This window comes from Linepithema humile, chromosome 7 (assembly GCF_040581485.1).
Source record: "Linepithema humile isolate Giens D197 chromosome 7, Lhum_UNIL_v1.0, whole genome shotgun sequence".
NCBI classification, from domain to species: domain Eukaryota; kingdom Metazoa; phylum Arthropoda; class Insecta; order Hymenoptera; family Formicidae; genus Linepithema; species Linepithema humile.
In genome coordinates this window covers 13600389-13620425 of record NC_090134.1, presented here as the reverse complement: position 1 = coordinate 13620425, position 20037 = coordinate 13600389, and the positions used below count along the sequence as shown (strand labels likewise).

Genomic DNA, 20037 nt, shown 5'->3' with positions numbered 1-20037 from the left:
GAAACGTTGTCACAATGTTTCTGCAATCTTGTTGTGCAGTATGAGGTATTTCTCGTTAAGTATTATTTATTGGAGAAAACATTTCCATGTAAGCATGAATGTTTTTGTAAGTTAGTCAAAATAAGTTAGAAATTTTGTAGTTATATTTCGAAATTGTGTTTTATACATATTTTATATTTATACATTATATAGCTGTTTTCTTGCTTTCAATTTCAATTTCTTGTTCATAAAATTATTCGATTATATTATCATTATAATCATAATTATATATTCTTTTATTGCCCTGTATCGAATTGAAATTTTTACATAATCAGTTTATATTTACAATAAAACTAAAAATAATAAATTCCAAGCTATATATATATATTTATACAATTTTCGTTTACTGTCATCGAAATCGCTGATTTAATGTCGTCAATCTATACAGTGTCGCCAAAATGATCGATTAATTGATATAGTTATTATGACGACAGTCGTCAAGGTATACGATTGATCGATAAAATTTCGACGACGGTCGTCACAGTAGCCAGAAGTCGTCAAAGTAGCCAATTCTTATGTAAAATTGTCGTCAGAGTAGCCGATTGACATATATATATATATATATATATATATATATATATATATATATATATATATAAATTAATAGTAGAAAAATATTAACTAAGTATACTTATTAATGTATGACCTGATTCATTACTGCATATATTTGCATTGCATGTTTTATGTTTGAACATTTATTTATTATTATTAACTTTAACAAAAAAATCATAGGTAACACATGTTCATTTTATATACCAATGTTTAGGGAATGTATATGAAATGATTATGTCCTACCTAGGATATGTTGGACTTATAATTGAATAAATATAATGTATTGCATGACTATTAATAGAACATGTGCTTATAAAGCTGTTCAATTATAACTGCTTATATCCCAGCAAACAAGAATGGATTAAAAGTAAAAATTTTTAACCAAGAAAAGGAATTCAGAAAGATTGAAAATTTTTACTTTTAATCTATTCTCGTTTGCTGGGATGTTTATATAAACTATAATATATCCTTTTCCTTTTAAAATATTTATTAGTAATTTATTAATACTTCAGCAACAATTTGTCACTTATTAATTATATCTCTGTGCCCTATTACTAAATTTGTCTGTCTGCAAAATCTGTTTTTTTCTTACATTACTTGCAATGTGCAATGCTATTTTTGTTATACATTATTTACGACTTTATCTATTATTATACCTATCATCAAATGTGCAAATATAAAAAATATATTTAATATTATTGTTATGAAAATAGTATTTCTCATAAAACTGATTTTTTAGAACAATTTTCAAATTGCCACATCCATCATCTATGCGAAATTAGATGTCTAATATAAATATAGGACCTGGATTTCAATTGAAAATATTACAAACTCTCAACGAATTAGATGAAAAAGAAAAGGATTGTTGCCTTATATTAGATGCAATGGCAATTAAGCAACAAATCACATGGAGTGGAGAGAAACACAAGTACATAGGATTTTGTGATTACGGTAATGCTGTATCTATAGAAAATGATGATGTAGAAGCAAGGGAAGCTTTAGTATTCTTATTAGTATCGTTAAAAGGAGCATGGAAATGGCCGATTGCATATTTTTTGGTAAATAAAACATCTTCGACAATGCTGTGTCAATTAATAAAAAATGCGTTAATTCTCTGTTGCAAATATAATTTACGTGTACACAGTTTAACATTCGATGGTGATACATGCAATTGTAGCGCAATAAATAAGCTTGGAGCAGAAATATTTGCTGAAGATTATAGACAAATTAAAAATTCATTTCCATGCCCTTCTAATGAAAATAAAAATGTAAAAATCATATTGGATCCATGCCATATGGTTAAATTAGCTAGAAATGCGTTAGCAGATTACAAAGAATTTAAAACTCATGAAGGTTCTATTAAATGGGATTATATTGTGAAGTTACATGCTTTACAAAAGCAATTAACTTTGAAATTAAAAAATCGTTTATCTTCACAATGTATAAATTGGAAACAAAATAAAATGAAAGTGAAGTATGCTGTACATGTTCTGAATTCATCAGTTGCTAATGCTATAAAATTTTTAGAAGCTGAAGGCTTTCAAGATTTTCGAGATAGTTCTGCAACAGTCAAATTTTTGAGAACAATAGATCGCTTATTCGATATATTAAATTCTAGAAATCCTTTCGGAAAAGGTTTCAAGACACCCATTTTTCCGAAAAATATTGAATATTTAAGACATATTGTTAATGATACAACAAAATATTTATTTTCTTTAAAAACATCTGATGGTCGATTACTACATCGCACTGCAAGAAAAACATTTATATATGGTTTGTCAATTGCTGCTCAGTCAATTTTGGATATTTCAACAGAAATTTTTAAAAATAATGAATCTTTTAAATATATTTTAAGTTATAAATTTTCACAAGATTATTTAGAAATATTATTTTCTAAGATTCGTGGGCGACACGGTTTTAATAACAATCCTACTTGCCAACAATTTACGTATGCAATGAAACAAATTTTATTACATACTGACATAAAAGCTTCAATAAATTCGAATTGTTTTGAATTTGATGCAGAATATGCCACATCTATATTTCCTTTAATGTGGAAAAAAAAGAAACAGGATAATATGTTTAATGATTTAGAATCTGAAAACGATGACGAATATAATAATGATTTTCATGAAATATCATTGAAAAAGCACGATACTGTTACTGATTACATAATTTATTATATTAGCGGTTACATTGTTAAAAAATTAAAGTATCTTAACTGCAAATCTTGTATTTTAAATTTAAGAAATATAGAATCTGAGCATAATTATGCTCATGAAGAAACATTTTCCACATTTTTAAATTTCTGCAATAATGGTGGATTAGTAAAGCCTTCTGCATCAGTTTTTTCTATATGCAAGGAAACTGAAAAACAATGTCATATTATAATAGATTATTTCTGTGAAATAAATATAAAAGAAATAGATAAAAAAGTGATATATAAAGTAAAAAATGTACTTGTTTTTAATAACAAAATATTTCCTAACTTACAATGCGAAGACATAAATTTACTGGAAATGCCTCATAAAATTCAATTAATAATAGCAGTGTGTAATAAATATATCACAATACGGCTGCATTCATATTCAAAATTTTATCAAGAAGAAATTTTAAAACCAATTCGAAAACGCCATCAGCTGACTAAACAAATCTTATTTTTAAGAGAATAATTAATAAAACAGTTAATATTAAAATAATATAATCCCAGATCAATAGAACTTTTTGTTTTTTATTTTGTATATTTGTTTCTGTATTTTTTTATTTTGTAATAATTTTATATTTTTATATGTAATTAATTAAAATAATATAAAAATAAAATATAAATGTAAAATGTGTGTATTTTTTATTTATCCTTAAAATATTTTATATACATATATCAATCATTTTATAATATCATTTAATAAAAATATTAAAAATAATATATTTTATATACAAAAACATTAAACATTAAAAATAATATTTCTTATATACAATTTTAGTGTTATACATTAGTATTTTTATATAAAATGTTTTGCATACTACACATTTTATAAAGCTTGATTCATTTAAATTAACTTAGCTTAATAATATTATTTAATAATATTATTATTTTTTTAATAGATTTCTGTTTTTTGGACGAGATATTAGTTAATTGTATTATGTATGTGTGTTTATATGTGAATGTGTAGCATGTAGGGACATACATCACAAAGCGCATGCGCAGAAAGGAATACTTTATGCAGTGATGCGATATCTACTACCGGGCTCGCGGCTCTCGTGCCCCAACACAAGTAAGAAGCGCTTACGTCACGCGTCTGTGTGCGCTCGGCCGTTCGGCTATAGAGAGAGAGCGGACGTCTCTGTCTTGCTACCATCGAGCCGACGTAAACACATTGCGGACGGCTAATGCTCAGAAACAAGCGCTTTTAATCGAGTAAGGCGAGTGCCTAGCGGATTCGAAGTCCCGTATTCGAGACTTGATTTTCGCAACTTTTTTTTTTTTTTTTTCCAAATTTGTTTCTAACAGTGTAAGTTAGTTAATAATGTTTTTTTGGCTAAAAAATATTATTTCGTATATTAATAATATATTTGCATATGTTAAACTAATAACTAATTATTTTAAAAAGAATACTAATTTGCTATTATAAATAGAAAAATGAAGTCATTTTACAACATACATATTGCAACAAAGTGCAATTTAACATGTGCAATTATTGTTAATTATTACGGAAATGGATGTGAATAGGCTTGTATATTAAAAACGTCACCACTTTCGGTTGTAAGAAACTGAATTCCTTTTATTATTAGAATAAGCCAATACTTACATGCACAAAAAGGGGCGTTGTCAACCACCAACGTGTATTCGAAGGTTTTACAGAGAGTGGTGACGTTTTTAATATACAAGCCTATTCACATCCATTTCCGTAATAGGTTATGGGCCCAGTTGGTCGCGTCTACGCCCAGTGAATAGGTTATGTGCATTGTAGTTACGCACACTTGAGTTAAGGAAAAACTGTCTGTCTTACAAAAAAGGGAAAGCCATGGATAAAATTGCCGTCACGAAGTTCAATGGAACAGATTTCGGGCTGTGGAAGTACCAGATGTCAGTCTTCCTCGAATATCACGGATTATATGATGTCGCGAGCGGCAAGGATGTCAGACCACAAGAACGTTTCGAAAACTGGGATGCTACAGATAAGAAAGCTAAGTATGCATTGACTCAGTCGCTTGAGCTATCTCAGATACGTCACATTGTAAATTGCAGAACCTCAAACGAAATCAGTGCCTCAACGAGGTTTGAGGCACTGTACGAGCAAAAGAACGAAACAAGCGTGCATTTGTTGTTAGCAAGATTCTTCGAGTATAAGATGGATCCAAATAAAATGACGGTGTCGGAACACGTCAGTAACGTTGAACAGATGGCTCGACAACTTGAAGACGTTGGCCATAAACAAGATGAAACAACAATAATTACGAAGATTCTGCATTCGTTACCAGCAAGTTTTTGTTCTGTAATATCAGCTTGGGATTCAGTACCAAGAAACGAACAAAAATTAGCTAATCTGCTGCCTCGTCTCATGAAAGAAGAACAACTGGCTAAAAGCTTCGGTGAGCTCAAGATAAGTAGCGAAGATGAATCTGTTGCATTGTGGGCTAAGAAGTCAAAGCACATCAAAAAGCCTAAGCAAGATAAGAAAACATTCAAAGGAAAATGCTTCAATTGTGATGAAGAAGGACATACGGCTCGACAATGCAAGAAACCTAAACGAGAATCGAAGCAAGCTAACAGCGCATCACAAGGTAAAAGATCGTCTCATGACGATGCATTCACAGCATCATTCTCTACGGCTCAGCGCGAACGCCCGAACGAAGATTGTTGGATAGCTGATTCAGGAGCTAGCAATCATATGACGTTTCGACGAGAATGGTTCGAGACATTCAAGGCGATTGACGACAAGTCTGTACCGATAACTGTAGAAAACAAAAACATTGTTTATGCAGGTGGCCAAGGTAATATTAGAGTTATATCAACGGTAAACGGTAAAGAACGAGAAGGTACACTATATGACGTACTCTGGATTCCGGACTTAGGTCGTAATCTATTAAGCATCGGCGCAAGCGCAAAACATGGCAACAGAACAATCATCGAAGAAGATCAAATCAAGATCGTTAACAAAAGAAACCAGACACTCATGACTGGTTACAGTTATGAACGAAACTTGTACACGATGAACACACAAGTTGTGCTACCAGAACATGAAGCTCATCATGCCGAAAATGATGTACAACCGCTGTCGGTGTGGCACGAACGACTCGGTCACGTGAGCTATAAGAAACTGGAACAAATGGCTACTAGTGGCACAGTTAAAAACGTGAACGTCGCAAAGATCAGTAGTAGCGAAAAGTTTTGTGAAGCCTGCATCTTTGGCAAGCAGACACGCAAGCAATTCAACGAATCGGACACTCGTGCAAAGCAGCCAGGTGAATTGATACATTTTGATGTCTGCGGTCCAATGTCAACTTCGTCTCTCGGTGGAAATACTGTATTGGTAGTTTTTGTAGACGACTACACTGGATTTCTAATCGTTCGTCCTATGAAAAATCGCACTGAAATTGTCGACGCCGTCGAAAGTGTTATTACAATTTTTAATTCGTATGGACACACAATAAAGCGTTTTCGGTCCGATAACGCACGAGAATTTATTAGCAAAGACATGAAGCGAATTATGAACAGAAACAAGATAGTTCATGAATTTTCGACGCCGCGTGCACCACAACAAAACGGTCGTGCTGAACGACAAATCAGAACAATCGTCGAGACTGGACGCACGTTGCTGGCTGCAGCAGACTTATCTTTATCGCTTTGGGCCGAAGCTGGAAGAACAGCCGCAATTATTCGGAACCGAATACCTTTGGATCGACTTGGTGGCAAAACACCGTGGGAGATGTTCACAGGTGAACAACCAAACGTCAGCTTTTTACGTATCTATGGTAGTGATGCGTACGCTCATATCGAAGATCAATTTAGAAGCAAATTCGATAAGAAGTCAAAGAAGCTTGTACTTGTGGGTTATGAACCAGGCTCGAAAGCTTATCGTCTCTGGGAGCGCGGCACGAAGAACGTGTATGTGCGATCAACGTTAAAATTGTCGAACCTCGTCCAATGGCAGCCGTTAAATTCATTGAAGAAGAAGATATAGAACAATTAGAAATAAAACAGGAAAAACAAAATACTGACTCCGTAACATTAATAAATATAAAATAATATTTTTTAGCCAAAAACATTATCTAATGATTCACTTGATGGTACAGTGCTAGAAACAAATATCGAAAAAGAAAAAAAATGTTACAAAAGCAGTTTTCAAATACAAGATTTTCAATATTCCTGCCACTCGCCTTAATCGATTAGCCACGCTTGCTTCTTAACATTTATCTCTATCGAAAAATTACACACCTGGAAAATTTTTAACTATTTATTTTAAATTACTGCATATTAGCAAAAGTTACTGTACTGTGGAGATTAGTGGAGAAACGGTAACATACAATGCAGTCAAATACATCTTACAAATGCAGTCAAATAGATCGAAGATTTTCTGCACTCTTGTTAGCATGTTAAAGTATGTGTAGCGTATTATTAGTTCATTAGTAATTTTAAGTGTTATTAATAGTGGTCTTCCACACCACCTTTGAGGTTCCACTAACTAGGCGCGTTCGATTTTTTTTAAGTGAATCGTCGCCTGGAGCCCTATCGTACCACTTTTTTAAAATTGAAATTCAAGATAAAAGTAATTATTATTGTTTTGATGTTGATGGACCATCATCTGCAATATGTAACGTTATATTTTTTTTTATTTTCCCAGGACTACTGGCGTACAGTGTCTTTGCCGACATCAAAGACAAATGCCTCTCATTAATGTCCATATTTAGCACTGTTTCCTTACGCGATTTTAATGCTGATTTTAAAACACAAAGAGCGTTAACATTGGTGACCGAAAGTTTGTTGCGTTTTTTGGTTTTTAAATCAGATAAAACTGAAGACATCCTTTCAGGATCTGCATTAGAATTAGGCAGTGTTTGAATAGCATTCACCAAAGATTTCATATTAGGATATTTTATAGTGTTGTTACTTCGTAAAATTTTTTTCCACATATCATCAAAATTTAAATTAGAAAAATTTATTTTGTCTGTCTCAGTAAAATCTTCATGTAATTTCAACCATTCTTCCCGCAAACCGTTTTCGTCAAATCCGCCTATAGTTTTGGCAATAAAAGAAACATCGTTAAATGATATTTCTCTATCATTATCTGATAAAGCTACATTTGCTTCTAAAACTGTCAATGTGGACAAAAATTTGTCATTAATTGGTAATCTTTTACTAATTTCTTCAGCAGCGGTGACGTAAAATTGTAAACAATTTTCTCGTACATTTGTAATTATGTTACATTTGTAATCGTACATCGTGTCTGTAGATCCTTCTTTTATTAATTCATCGAGATATTCCTCGCATTCGGATCCCAAATTTATTTCTTGTAAAGATTTTTGATTCTCTTTTTCAGAAAATTTAATATTAGTACATACGGTTTTCAATAATTCTGGCTTCAAAAAGTATTTGCATATTGTTGTTAAAAATTTTACTGACTTTGGTTGCAATAAATGAATTCTTGTTTCTGTTGCTTGGAAAAATGCATTAAATGAATTAAACTAATCTAAAATATGCTCTAAAAATAAAAAATATGCTTTTACATCGTAACTTCCCATGACAGACATTAAATCTTTTGCAGACTTTGATTTGTCTGCCAACGCCATATCAGTGAGAAAAAGCTTGATAGCATCCCAAGATTCAAGAATTCTTTCAATACATGAATGGCGAGAAAGCCATCGCGTATGAGACAATTTTAAAATGTTGTGACTTGTTTCCAAAAAGCAATCACTAAAGTCTCTATAAATAGCTGAACGCTTAGGACTACTATTAATATAATTTGAAATTTTTTTCAAAAATTCTTCGCAATACTCTGGTATTTTTGCACATGCAGAATGTGCAATCAATGCAGCAGAATGGCATGGACACGCAAATGTTAGTAAATGTTTACAAGTTTCTTCTAATTTTCTTTTAAATGACGTATATTTTCCTACCATAACAGGCGCATTGTCACATGATAAAGCAATAATATTTGTAAATGGAATCTGTAATCTCCACATCTCATTTTGAAATGCATGAAATATTTTGTCCGCACTGCTACTTTTCGCGTCAATATTAATTAATTTTACTAATTGCGTGCGAATATCTAATGTTTCAGAATCAACAAATCGAACAAGAAACGTCATCCACTTTTCATTAGAAATATCAGACGTTTCGTCTATAAAAATAGAAAATTTGGTATTTCGAATGCTTTCAACCACACGATCTGTTTCTATTGGGCATAGTACATTTGAAATAATGTTTGTACATTTCTTTCGGCTCATACTCATTTTTTGTAATACGTCCGAATCCTTTCCTATCTCTTGGAAAAAATTGAGAATATCTTTCGCAGTTTGGAAAGGAATATTTCTATCTGCGATCAACGCTGCATATCGAATTTCTGCCAATTTCCTTCGCTCTTTAAGTGAAATCGATTCCTCTATCATATCGACATCTTCGTCTGTTTCTTGTTGTCTGTTTTGTTCCACGTGTTTTTTAGAAAATGCGTGACGATATACGTTAGATAAATCTCCAATAAATGATTTGTTGCAAAATGTGCAAAAAAATGCACGCTTGTCATTTGACACTTCGCGTAACCATGGCTTAAATAATGCTATATCCAACCATTCTTTTTGAAATTTAATGTCATATTTTGAAATTTTGGTTCTTGGACTTATATCGTCATCTGATATATTTTGTTTCATCTTGTCCTTATGACTCGCAGAATTTGCATGTCTTGCAACATACGATGAATAACAAGACATTTCTTTATTGCATATAATACAATAAAAAAGACTTTCGTCCGATGATACTTTACGAATCCAAGGTTTGAAACGATCATCTTGAAGCCAAAATTCCGAAAAACTTCGTTTACGTGTATTTTTTGCCTTGTCATTCATTTTTATAGTAAAAAATAGAAGTTAGCGAATAATATAGAATAATTTGAAATGCACGATCGCAGTCGGAATCCCTGCAATACGAGTTAACTGTCTGAACACGAAAATATTACAAATGCATATAAAATATAAAATATAAATAAAATATTTACTTGCAAGTATAAAGTAACAGGACTTTAAGACTCCAGTTTCGTTTGCCAATGCGCCAATAATTAAAAAAACTATATAATAATAAAACATTTAAAAAAATATAATAAAAGAAAAAAAGAAATATAATTTATATCTCACTAGTTACGGCTATAGTATCTCCTTCAAACAGCAACACGCAGCGAAACAATGTCTCGTAAAATATTAAATTATAATTATTATAATAATTATAGCACTGGGAAAATAAATATACGTATTCAACAAAGATTTTCAAAGATTTTTACTGGACTGTAACCGACGGTAACAACCAAGAAAGTGAGCATTGTGTTTTGATATTAGGAATTATATTTTATAGATGTATACAGAATTGACCGTGAGACGTGCGAGTGAATAAACGCAAAATCTTGAAACAGACGAAGACGGAAGAAGTGTGTTAAGATTGCTGTTTTCGTATTCAGCTGTTGTTGTATTCAGCTGTTTTAATAGAAAAATAAAATATGTATATACAGAAATTGTTGAAAATTAAATTACATATAACACTAAACTTTCATACATTTATTTTCAATAATTTCTTTATACATTTTATTTCTCTATATGTACTTTATACTACTTTATAACAATCTTCAAACCATAAAAGAATTTTTTAATAGACGGTCAAGAATTTAGAGAAATTTACTTTTATTTTAACTTTAATTATTTATTTTATTTTTATATTTATTTCTTTTATTTTTGCACAAGATATGGTCCATCAACATCAAGACAATAAAAATTACTTTTACCTTAAATTATAATTTTAAAAAAGTGGTACGATAGGGCTCCAGGCGACGATTCACTTAAAAAAAATCGAACGCGCCTAGTTAGTGGAACCTCAAAGGTGGTGTGGAAGACCACTATTAATAACACTTAAAATTACTAATGAACTAATAATACGCTACACATACTTTAACATGCTAACAAGAGTGCAATAAATCTTCGATCTATTTGACTGCATTTGTAAGATGTATTTGACTGCATTGTATGTTACCGTTTCTCCACTAATCTCCACAGTACAGTAACTTTTGCTAATATGCAGTAATTTAAAATAAATAGTTAAAAATTTTCCAGGTGTGTAATCTTTCGATAGAGATAAATGTTAAGAAGCAAGCGTGGCTAATCGATTAAGGCGAGTGGCAGGAATATTGAAAATCTTGTATTTGAGAACTGCTTTTGTAACATTTTTTTTCTTTTTTGATATTTGTTTCTAGCACTGTACCATCAAGTGAATCATTAGATAATGCTTTTAGCTAAAAAATATTATTTTATATTTATTAACAATAATTGCACATGTTAAATTGCACTTTGTTGCAATATGTATGTTGTAAAATGACTTCATTTTTCTATTTATAATAGCAAATTAGTATTCTTTTTAAAATAATTAGTTATTAGTTTAACATATGCAAATATATTATTAATATACGAAATAATATTTTTTAGCCAAAAAAACATTATTAACTAACTTACACTGTTAAAAACAAATTTGGAAAAAAGAAAAAAAAAAGTTGCGAAAATCAAGTCTCGAATACGGGACTTCGAATCCGCTAGGCACTCGCCTTACTCGATTAAAAGCGCTTGTTTCTGAGCATTAGCCGTCCGCAATGTGTTTACGTCGGCTCGATGGTAGCAAGACAGAGACGTCCGCTCTCTCTCTATAGCCGAACGGCCGAGCGCACACAGACGCGTGACGTAAGCGCTTCTTACTTGTGTTGGGGCACGAGAGCCGCAAGCCCGGTAGTAGATATCGCATCACTGACTTTATGTATCGTTTCGTACATAAGAAATGAAGACGCCTTATGGCTCCTGCACACAGGACGCGGCAACACTTGCCGCGCGGCAAGAAGCGACGCGGTAGCCAATCAAATGTTTGCTTTTCCGAAAATAATAGATATATAACTTCCGTCGCGCGGAAAATGTTGAACTCGATCCAACTTTTGCCGCGCGGTATAGTTATGAATCTTTCACATATCATCAATCGTGATAGTTCAATGATTATCATCCAGTGAAGATTTATGAGATTGAAGAATAAAAATGGAAGACGAAATAGATACTATTGATATTGTAAGTAAATAAAAATAATCTATATATTAATACTTTTATCATAGTTATAATATGATACTATTTGAATCAAGTAATTAATTTTATAATTGATGTAATTAATAAGGTTATGTAAAATAATAGGTTAATTATTATATTTATTGTAAAGATAGTTATGTTATTTATATATATTATTTTTATGTACAGTGGTGCAGGGATTGCAATAATATAATAGATATTACAGAGGAACATAACTGTTCCATTTCTGACAATAATTATGATATTGCTGCAAGCAGCAAAAATGATTATATTGAAAGATTAATTGCTGCAGTGTTTGAAAGAGAACCTTTATGGAAATCAACTCTTCCTTATAAACTTAGAGGTCCATCACTTATAAAAACATTGTGGGCTGATATAGATAATTGTTTAGGTAAGAATGTATGATTACAAACATACACTAATATATACAAATCTAGATATATTTTTTTAATATAAATTATATATTATATTAAGGGCAATATGTATATATCTGCAGGAACAACTCCTGGTACAAGTCAAATTAAGTGGAAAAATCTAAGGGACCGATTTGCAAAAGAGCATGCCTTAGAATGCATTTATATCCCAAGTGGTAGTGCAGCTGTAAAAAAGAAGAGTAGTTGGCGATTTTATGCAAGTTTACGTTTTCTAGCACCAACAATAAATTATAGAAGGTATGTATTGTGCGATTTTGCTTAACTGCAATTTACATAAATGTGTACAATGCATATACATATGTATCAGTGTATTGAAGTCAATACTATAATATATAATAAATTATTAGAACATTTTATTTCAACACTTATATTATTTATAATGATAGTAATTATAATATGATATCATCTATATAAAAAAATAATGTTAGGAAATAATGTTAATGTTAATGTTTCTAATTTTAATTTAATTAGAAATTATATATTTCAGGACAATTAGTAATATTGAAAATATAGAACCAACTTTATCTTTACCTTCAGCAAAAAAAGAAAGAGAACAATCCATTTCTTTACCTATTCCCGGAACAAACTGCAGTACAAAAAAAAAAAAACAATGTTTTGTACCAATCACCATTACAGAAAAAGTTTATTAAAACCATTAATACAACCGAAGAAAAATCATTGTAAGCAATTATACAATGACTGTTTAAATGTTTCTTAATTCTTTTTGCTTTATATTTTATTTCACATTTTATATTTACTTTTTTCATATAGCTCCCCCACCTCTACATACACCAAATTCAGATAATTCTAGTACAACAGACGAAGTAGAGTCATCGTGCAGCAGAAAACGCATCAGTATGTATATAAATTATTAATTTATTTATTTTACGTAAGTTCTAAAACATTCTAAAACATTGTCTAAAACATTAACGTACAGTGTATTTTCATTTGCTTTTATTTTCAAAACATTTGTTAGTATATAAAAAATATTTTCTTTATTACATGTGAAAGCTTTGCGTACGAGTCGGTAAGTGTTGGATGCATGAGAGACGGCGCCACTGATGGGACAAGCAAAAGAGTTACCGAGCGATAGAGAGAGGGAGAGATAGGAGGAAATGAATAAAAGCTGAATAAAAGCCACGTGGACCGTTTCCGATTGAGAGGAAAGCATAAACATTTAATTGTCGATTCTTTACATTTTTAGGTTCATATAATACTTCTGTAAATAGGAAAAAGGAAGGAGAACTTCATAAATTAATAAAATCTCTACATTTTTAGATGAATCTATTGGTGTTTGCTTTTCGAGAAAATCCAAGCACATATTATACATGTAATACAGAAAAATGTTTTACTTTTTTTATTTTTACAGAAAAAGCAAAGATAGAAGAAAAAAGTGATACAAGTTCTCACTTTGAAGAAGCTATTTTGAAGGAATTATCACGGATGGGACCAGCAAATGAACGTCATACAAAACCTGATGAAATCGAATCTTTTGTTACATATCTTGAAGCATGTCTTCGAAGAATGAGTGTAGAAGTCTCCAATCGTATTACAAAAAAAATATTAAAACTCTTTGCAGAAGAAGATATCTAAAAAATTTGATTTTAGTATTCTATATCTTGTTATTTTATGTGTTCTTTTACTTTTTTCTTTCAGTATCTAAGTGTACTGTACATGTGATTGCTAAATGTTATTAAATGACAGTTATGTTGTGCAATGTTATATAAAACTAGTTACAGAAAAAGATATTTAAAATATGTGATTTCAGTATTCAATATTCTATTATTCTGTTGCTACAATTATTTTCTAATGTTCTATATCTAATTATCTTATATGCTATTATTTTTTAGTTTTTCTGTCAGTACCTTTATGTACATTTGATTGCTAAATGTTACTAAATGACAGTTATGTTGTACAATGTTACACATTTTACATACACGTTATATTAATATCTAAATGTAATCTAAATATAATACTTAATATTTTAGAGGTAGTGTAGATTGCAAATTAATCTTTAAAAAACACAAACATATATATGTACAATGTTTATTTTACAATAAATACAAACTTACAATATATATAATAATGATTTCTTTAAATAATATCTTCTTGCCAAGACACTTTACCTTCGTTTATGAAGTAGTCCGTAAAAATGTTTCTTACTTCACCAGCCTCTCTAGTATAGTTGTTGCTACCAAAACTTCTATTGTTACAATTATCTATATTTATATGTCTTTGTCTTCATTCTCCTTCAATTATTCGGCCATCTGCTGATAAGTTATCAGCATAATTTTTTCCGCAGTAATAAGAGGTATTCATTAATAAATTATGTAAGCAAACTGTTGCTTTGATTATTGCATCACTTGTTTGAAGACTAGTATTTAAAGGCCTTTGATAAATACGCCATCGACTAACTAATATGCCAAATGCATTCTCCACAACCCGTCGAGCTCTACTCAATCTGTAGTTAAATATTCGTTGTTGTTTTGTTAAATTTTTTGATGGATATGATCGCATAGTAAATGAATTCAATTGGAATGCCTCGTCAGCTACAATAACATATGGAACGTTATGTCTTGTACTAATAGCGGAGGGAGCAGGCAAGTGCATATTATTATTATAAAATAGTTGTCCCATTATGGAATTTTTAAAAATTCCTCCATCGCTATGTCTTCCTTGAGCACCAATGTCCACAATTAAAAATTTGTATGTGGCACTTACAAGTGCCAATAAAACTATACTGTGAAACCCCTTATAATTATAAAAGGTGCTTCCTGCTTTCTCGGAGCACTGAAAATAATTTAATATTTATTAGTTATGTGATAAATATTTTACCCTTTATTTTATCTATTTTAATATAATCTTACAATTATAGATACATGCTTTCCATCCAAAGCACCAATGCAGTTTGGAAAATTCCATCTGTTTTCAAACTCATAAGCTATTTCTTGCCAACCATTTGATGTTGGCGTAAATAATTCTTCCGTATTAAGACAATTCCATATAGCTTCGCAAGTCTCTTTTATTATAAATGTTGTAGTACTTCTTCCAATTCTATAACTAAGTGAAATACTATGGAGTCCATCTCCACTTGCCAAATAACTAAACATAACAATAAATTTCTTACTTATTTTAAGAACATTAATATCTATTGCTTAATATAAATGTGACAGATAATAATATAAAATAAAATTAACTTGTTATTAATCTACATACCGTATAGTCATAGATAATCTCGCAGCAGCTGGTATAGGTTTCCTCCAGTTTGTTTCCATTTTTGTTATTATAGGACCAACTTTTGATAGTAAATATTCAAACATACTAGGTGTCATTCTCATGTAATTAAAATATGTTTCGTCATCTTGCAAAATCATTTCACTAACCAAATTGTGCCAATCCCCTTGCTGTTGCTTTAGTTCAAGTATCGGGTGTACCCAATATTTTCGTTTATTTTTCACATCTTTTATTTTCCTTCGATTTCTTATATATAATAAAGATAAAAGTAATATTCGATGTCTTGCTTCCATAGTTCGTACGTTTATTATGTGAGGCAGTGATGCGATATTTCCCACAGCGGTCCCGGCTCCGCTGCCTCACACAATCTTACAGAAGCGCTACGTCACGTATCCGTGTGAGCTCAGCCGTTCAACCAATGGAAGAGAGCGAACGTCTCCCTTCCACCGAGCCGACACAACAGACGATAAATGCATGCTACTTGCATGTTAAAAGCAAGCGTTTCTGATTCAGAAAAGAAATTCTGAGGCGAGTGGCTGGAATATTAGAGATCACCTGTTCAAGACCTGCTTCATGCAACTTTTTTTTCTTTTTTCCACATTTGTTTCTAACATAGTAAATTATTAGATAATATTTTTTTGCCCAAAAAAATAATATTTTCTATTTATTATTAATATTCGCATATATTAAACTAACAATTTTAGAAATAATACAGATCTGCTATTGTTAATAGAAAAATGAAGTTATTTTACAATGTTGCAACAAAGTGCTAATTTAACATATGTGAATATTTTTAATAAAGATAAAATAATTTCTTTTAGCCAAAAACATCATCTAATAATTTACTTAAAATAAATATCGAAAAAGGAAAAAAAGTTACAAAATCACAGTTTTCAAACACGAGATTTTTAATATTCTTGCCATTCGCCTTACTCGTTTAGCCATGCTTGTTATTTTACATTTATCAACATGAAAGATTACACGCCTGCAAAGCTTTTAATTATTTATTTTAAACTACTGCATATTAGCAAGAGTTACTGCAGTAACTACATATACATGTACTGTGAAGATTAGTGGAGGAACACAGTAGCATATTAAAAATGCAGTCAAATAGATGTAGATTGGTAATTTTATTAGTACTATTAATAAATAGTGGTCTTCCGCACCACCTTTGAGGTTCCACTTATGGCGCGTTCGATTTTTTTTAAGTGGATCGTCGCCTGGAGCCCTATTGTACCACTTTTTTTTACACCTGTTATTTACAGGTTAAAATAATTTACAGTAGTTGACACTGTATTTTTGTATCTATACCCACACAACACATGGACGTCTTCGGGACGTACCACATATGTCCTCAGATGTCCATTTTATGACGTCAGTTTTTGGACGTCCAAAGGACGTCCAGAGAACGTTTTATGGACGTTCCAAAATATTGTCTACGTCTTTATGAGAGATAAGATGTTTTGAAGATGTCCTGAGAACATCCATAAAATGTCCCCAGGACGTCTGTGGTACGGCCCGAGGACATCTGTGGTATAACCCGAAGACGTTTTATGGACGTTCCACAATATCGTACACGACTTATTTATAAGAGATAAAGAATGTTTTGAAGATGTCCTGGGAACATCCATAAAATGTCCCCAGGACGTTTGTAATATGGCCCGAGGACATCTGTGGTATGACCCGAAGACGTCCATAATAATGTCTTAAAAGACATCCGTTCCCAGAGAATAATGTAATTCGTGCGAACTTACACATATTTATATTATATATACTATATTATATTATTAGTGTATTATACATATATATAATCATATATAATAAAAATATTTAATATATATATATACTTAATAAAAAGTTGAAAATAAATAATTTAATAATACAAAAAATTTTTAATATAATATTTTTAACATTTTAAAATAATCAATTAAAAATACAAAAATTGGATTGCTTAAAAATTGCAAATTTATTTTAATAAAAATTAAATACATAACAATAATAATCAATTATAAATGTTGTAACGATGCAGCCCGCTGCATCGTTACGGCTACGGACCGTCCATCGTCCGTAGCCCACCAAGGGCGCATCGCGCGCCGATAAATTTCCTATCAAAAACAGCGGCGGTCAACCGCCGAAAATCCCCCACACCCGACCGTTCCGAAATTCCGTATTGTGGGGGACTCGCCGCCGAAACCGCCGATGCTTGCCGATTCGAAATCATTCGGCCGCCAGCCGGGTATAAAAGAGGCCCGGCTGAACGTCTTCTCACCAGACTCCGTTCGCTGATCGACAGCGAACAACCCTGCTACGAGCGTCCTCGTAGTCCCGACCGAGCATACTCGGACTCTATACCTGTGCCAGCACACGAGTATCCTCGTGTACCGCCGAGCGTCCTCGGTATTCTTTGATTCCAGGATACGAATATATTCGTATACCCGCCAAGCGTACTTGGTTCCTCTAGGCCACCGAACTCTGTATTGCGGGCATTTCCGCATACCTAGCCAGGTCGCTATTCTAAATTCCGTCTTCGTACGAGCATCCTCGTACTCCCGCCGAACGTAATCGGCAGCCTAAGTCCGCATACCGCGTTTATTCGCCGGGATTTCATAATTGTAATCCGTCCGGCAAGCAACACCGCGTCGACCAATCCGCGCCGCCGAATAGTCCGCATCGATCTACGATCGAACAGACTCGCGATACTACGAACGCACTCACCGACAAGCGCTCCGTCTTGTACCAACCGTTGCGACACGATCGCCCACGCTTGCGCTCTCGCCGACCGCACCAGGACGCCTCACGTCATACTAAATAATTATTCCACCGTCGCCTCAAATAATTATTTCATTATTACGATACTTCGCATTGATTTTCACGTATATTTCGCTTCTATTTTGCGCCGCTTTAAAATAATTATTTCACTATTGCTTAAATAATTATTTCGCCTTTGCCGATATCTTGCATTTATTTTCACGTTGCTTTCGCTTTTATTTTGCGCCGCTTTAAAATAATTATTCCACCGTTGCTCAAATAATTATTTTACCAGTAACGATACTCCGCATTTATCTTCACGCTACTCTGTATTCATTTCACGCCGCTTTAAAGAACTATTTCGCTATCACTTGTTAATTACTTCACCGATATTTGGCTAATTTGTATGCTATTTCAAGTTCATCTTGCACACGCTTCGCATGTATGCACGAGCATTGTAGCAGATCATTCGAGGCAAATCGAATCAACATCTTTCTCAATAAACGCTGTTTCATTATTTTGTTATAAACGAGCATTTGGTTTATTTGACATACCCCCAACCGACCGAACCTGGATTCCGGCGAGCTAATCCGCGTCCGCCGAAGCTCACACGGTTTCATGGCGCCCGAACAGGGACCAGATAAAGGGGTACGTCAAAAAGATCTGCTTACAATGACTTCGTGGATACAACGATTACCGCGCTCCGAAGTGGCGCGATTATTACAGAGCCGCAAACTCGAATGCGACGGCAACTTGGACGATCTCCGCCGACGGTTACGCGAATACGTTCGCGCACATCCAAAGGATATCATCCCTCCAACCGATGAGCCAGCAGAAACTGAGGTCCGCGCGACTCTGAACGTTCCGCTATTGCGACTTTCGGGTAACTCGGGCCGCGCAAGTCCGAGCGACGACGACGACCGGGCCAGCTATTACTCGGCACCGAACCCCCCGACCCCCATTGCCAGCCCGTTCGATCCTGCAAAAGCAATGGATCAAATCCGGAAATGGGGGTGCCATTTCAATGGCAAAGAACCAATCGCCTTTCTCGAGCGAATTGAGGAGCTCCGGAGAATCTACCGATACTCCGGAGACCACCTCCTCCTCGGCCTACCCGAGATCCTAAAAGGCGAACCACTATTGTGGTACCGGAACCGACGCCACGCGTGGGTAACATGGGCCGATTTTGTGGCCGAATTTCGCGGCCACTATCTTCCGCGACGCTACCAGGCCCGCCTTCGTAGGGAAGCCACGAACCGCCGCCAGCTACCAGACGAAGATTTCGCGAAATTCTCGACCGCCGTACTCACCCTCGCGCGCCGCGCGGTGGGGTATTCCGAAGCAGAGACGCTCGATCTCTTAATTGAAAATATGGATCCAAAATACCGTTTATATATTCGTCCACACGACGCGATCAATTTCGACGAGTTATCCGATCGAGCCGCGGAATACGTCGCCCTCGCGCCATACGCGAGCACGTCACGGTAGCTGACGGCGGATCCGCTCCGATCACCGAGAGTTTTCGACTCACGATCCAGATGGAAGAAGAGAGCTTCTCTCACGACTTCCAAGTACTTCCGGCGTTAGGGACCGAGATGTTGATAGGGGTAGATCTGTGGGCCTATCTGGGGATAACGCTACCGCCACCGCCATTGCCAAAATTCGCGCCCTCCGGTAACATCGGCGCGATATCCGACGGCCTAACACCGCGCACCGG

The 20037-nt window shown here is 33.5% G+C and overlaps 2 protein-coding genes across 2 annotated transcripts; one reads left to right on the top strand and one right to left on the bottom strand.

Annotated features, from left to right (window-relative positions):
- The first annotated feature begins 11859 nt into the window (after positions 1–11859).
- Positions 11860–14288, top strand: LOC137001210 (uncharacterized). The gene is made up of 5 exons (XM_067359593.1): positions 11860–11889; positions 12010–12295; positions 12401–12575; positions 12826–12979; positions 13617–14288. Exons 1-5 carry the CDS (start codon positions 11860–11862, stop codon positions 13929–13931), a joined length of 960 nt encoding a protein of 319 aa, XP_067215694.1. The 3' UTR covers positions 13932–14288.
- A 135-nt stretch (positions 14289–14423) lies between these two features.
- Positions 14424–19329, bottom strand: LOC136996873 (uncharacterized). The gene is made up of 3 exons (XM_067359622.1): positions 15555–19329; positions 15206–15440; positions 14424–15128 (listed from the first exon to the last, which is right to left on the bottom strand). Exons 1-3 carry the CDS (start codon positions 15863–15865, stop codon positions 14580–14582), a joined length of 1095 nt encoding a protein of 364 aa, XP_067215723.1. The 5' UTR covers positions 15866–19329; the 3' UTR covers positions 14424–14579.
- Between the last annotated feature and the right edge of the window lie 708 nt (positions 19330–20037).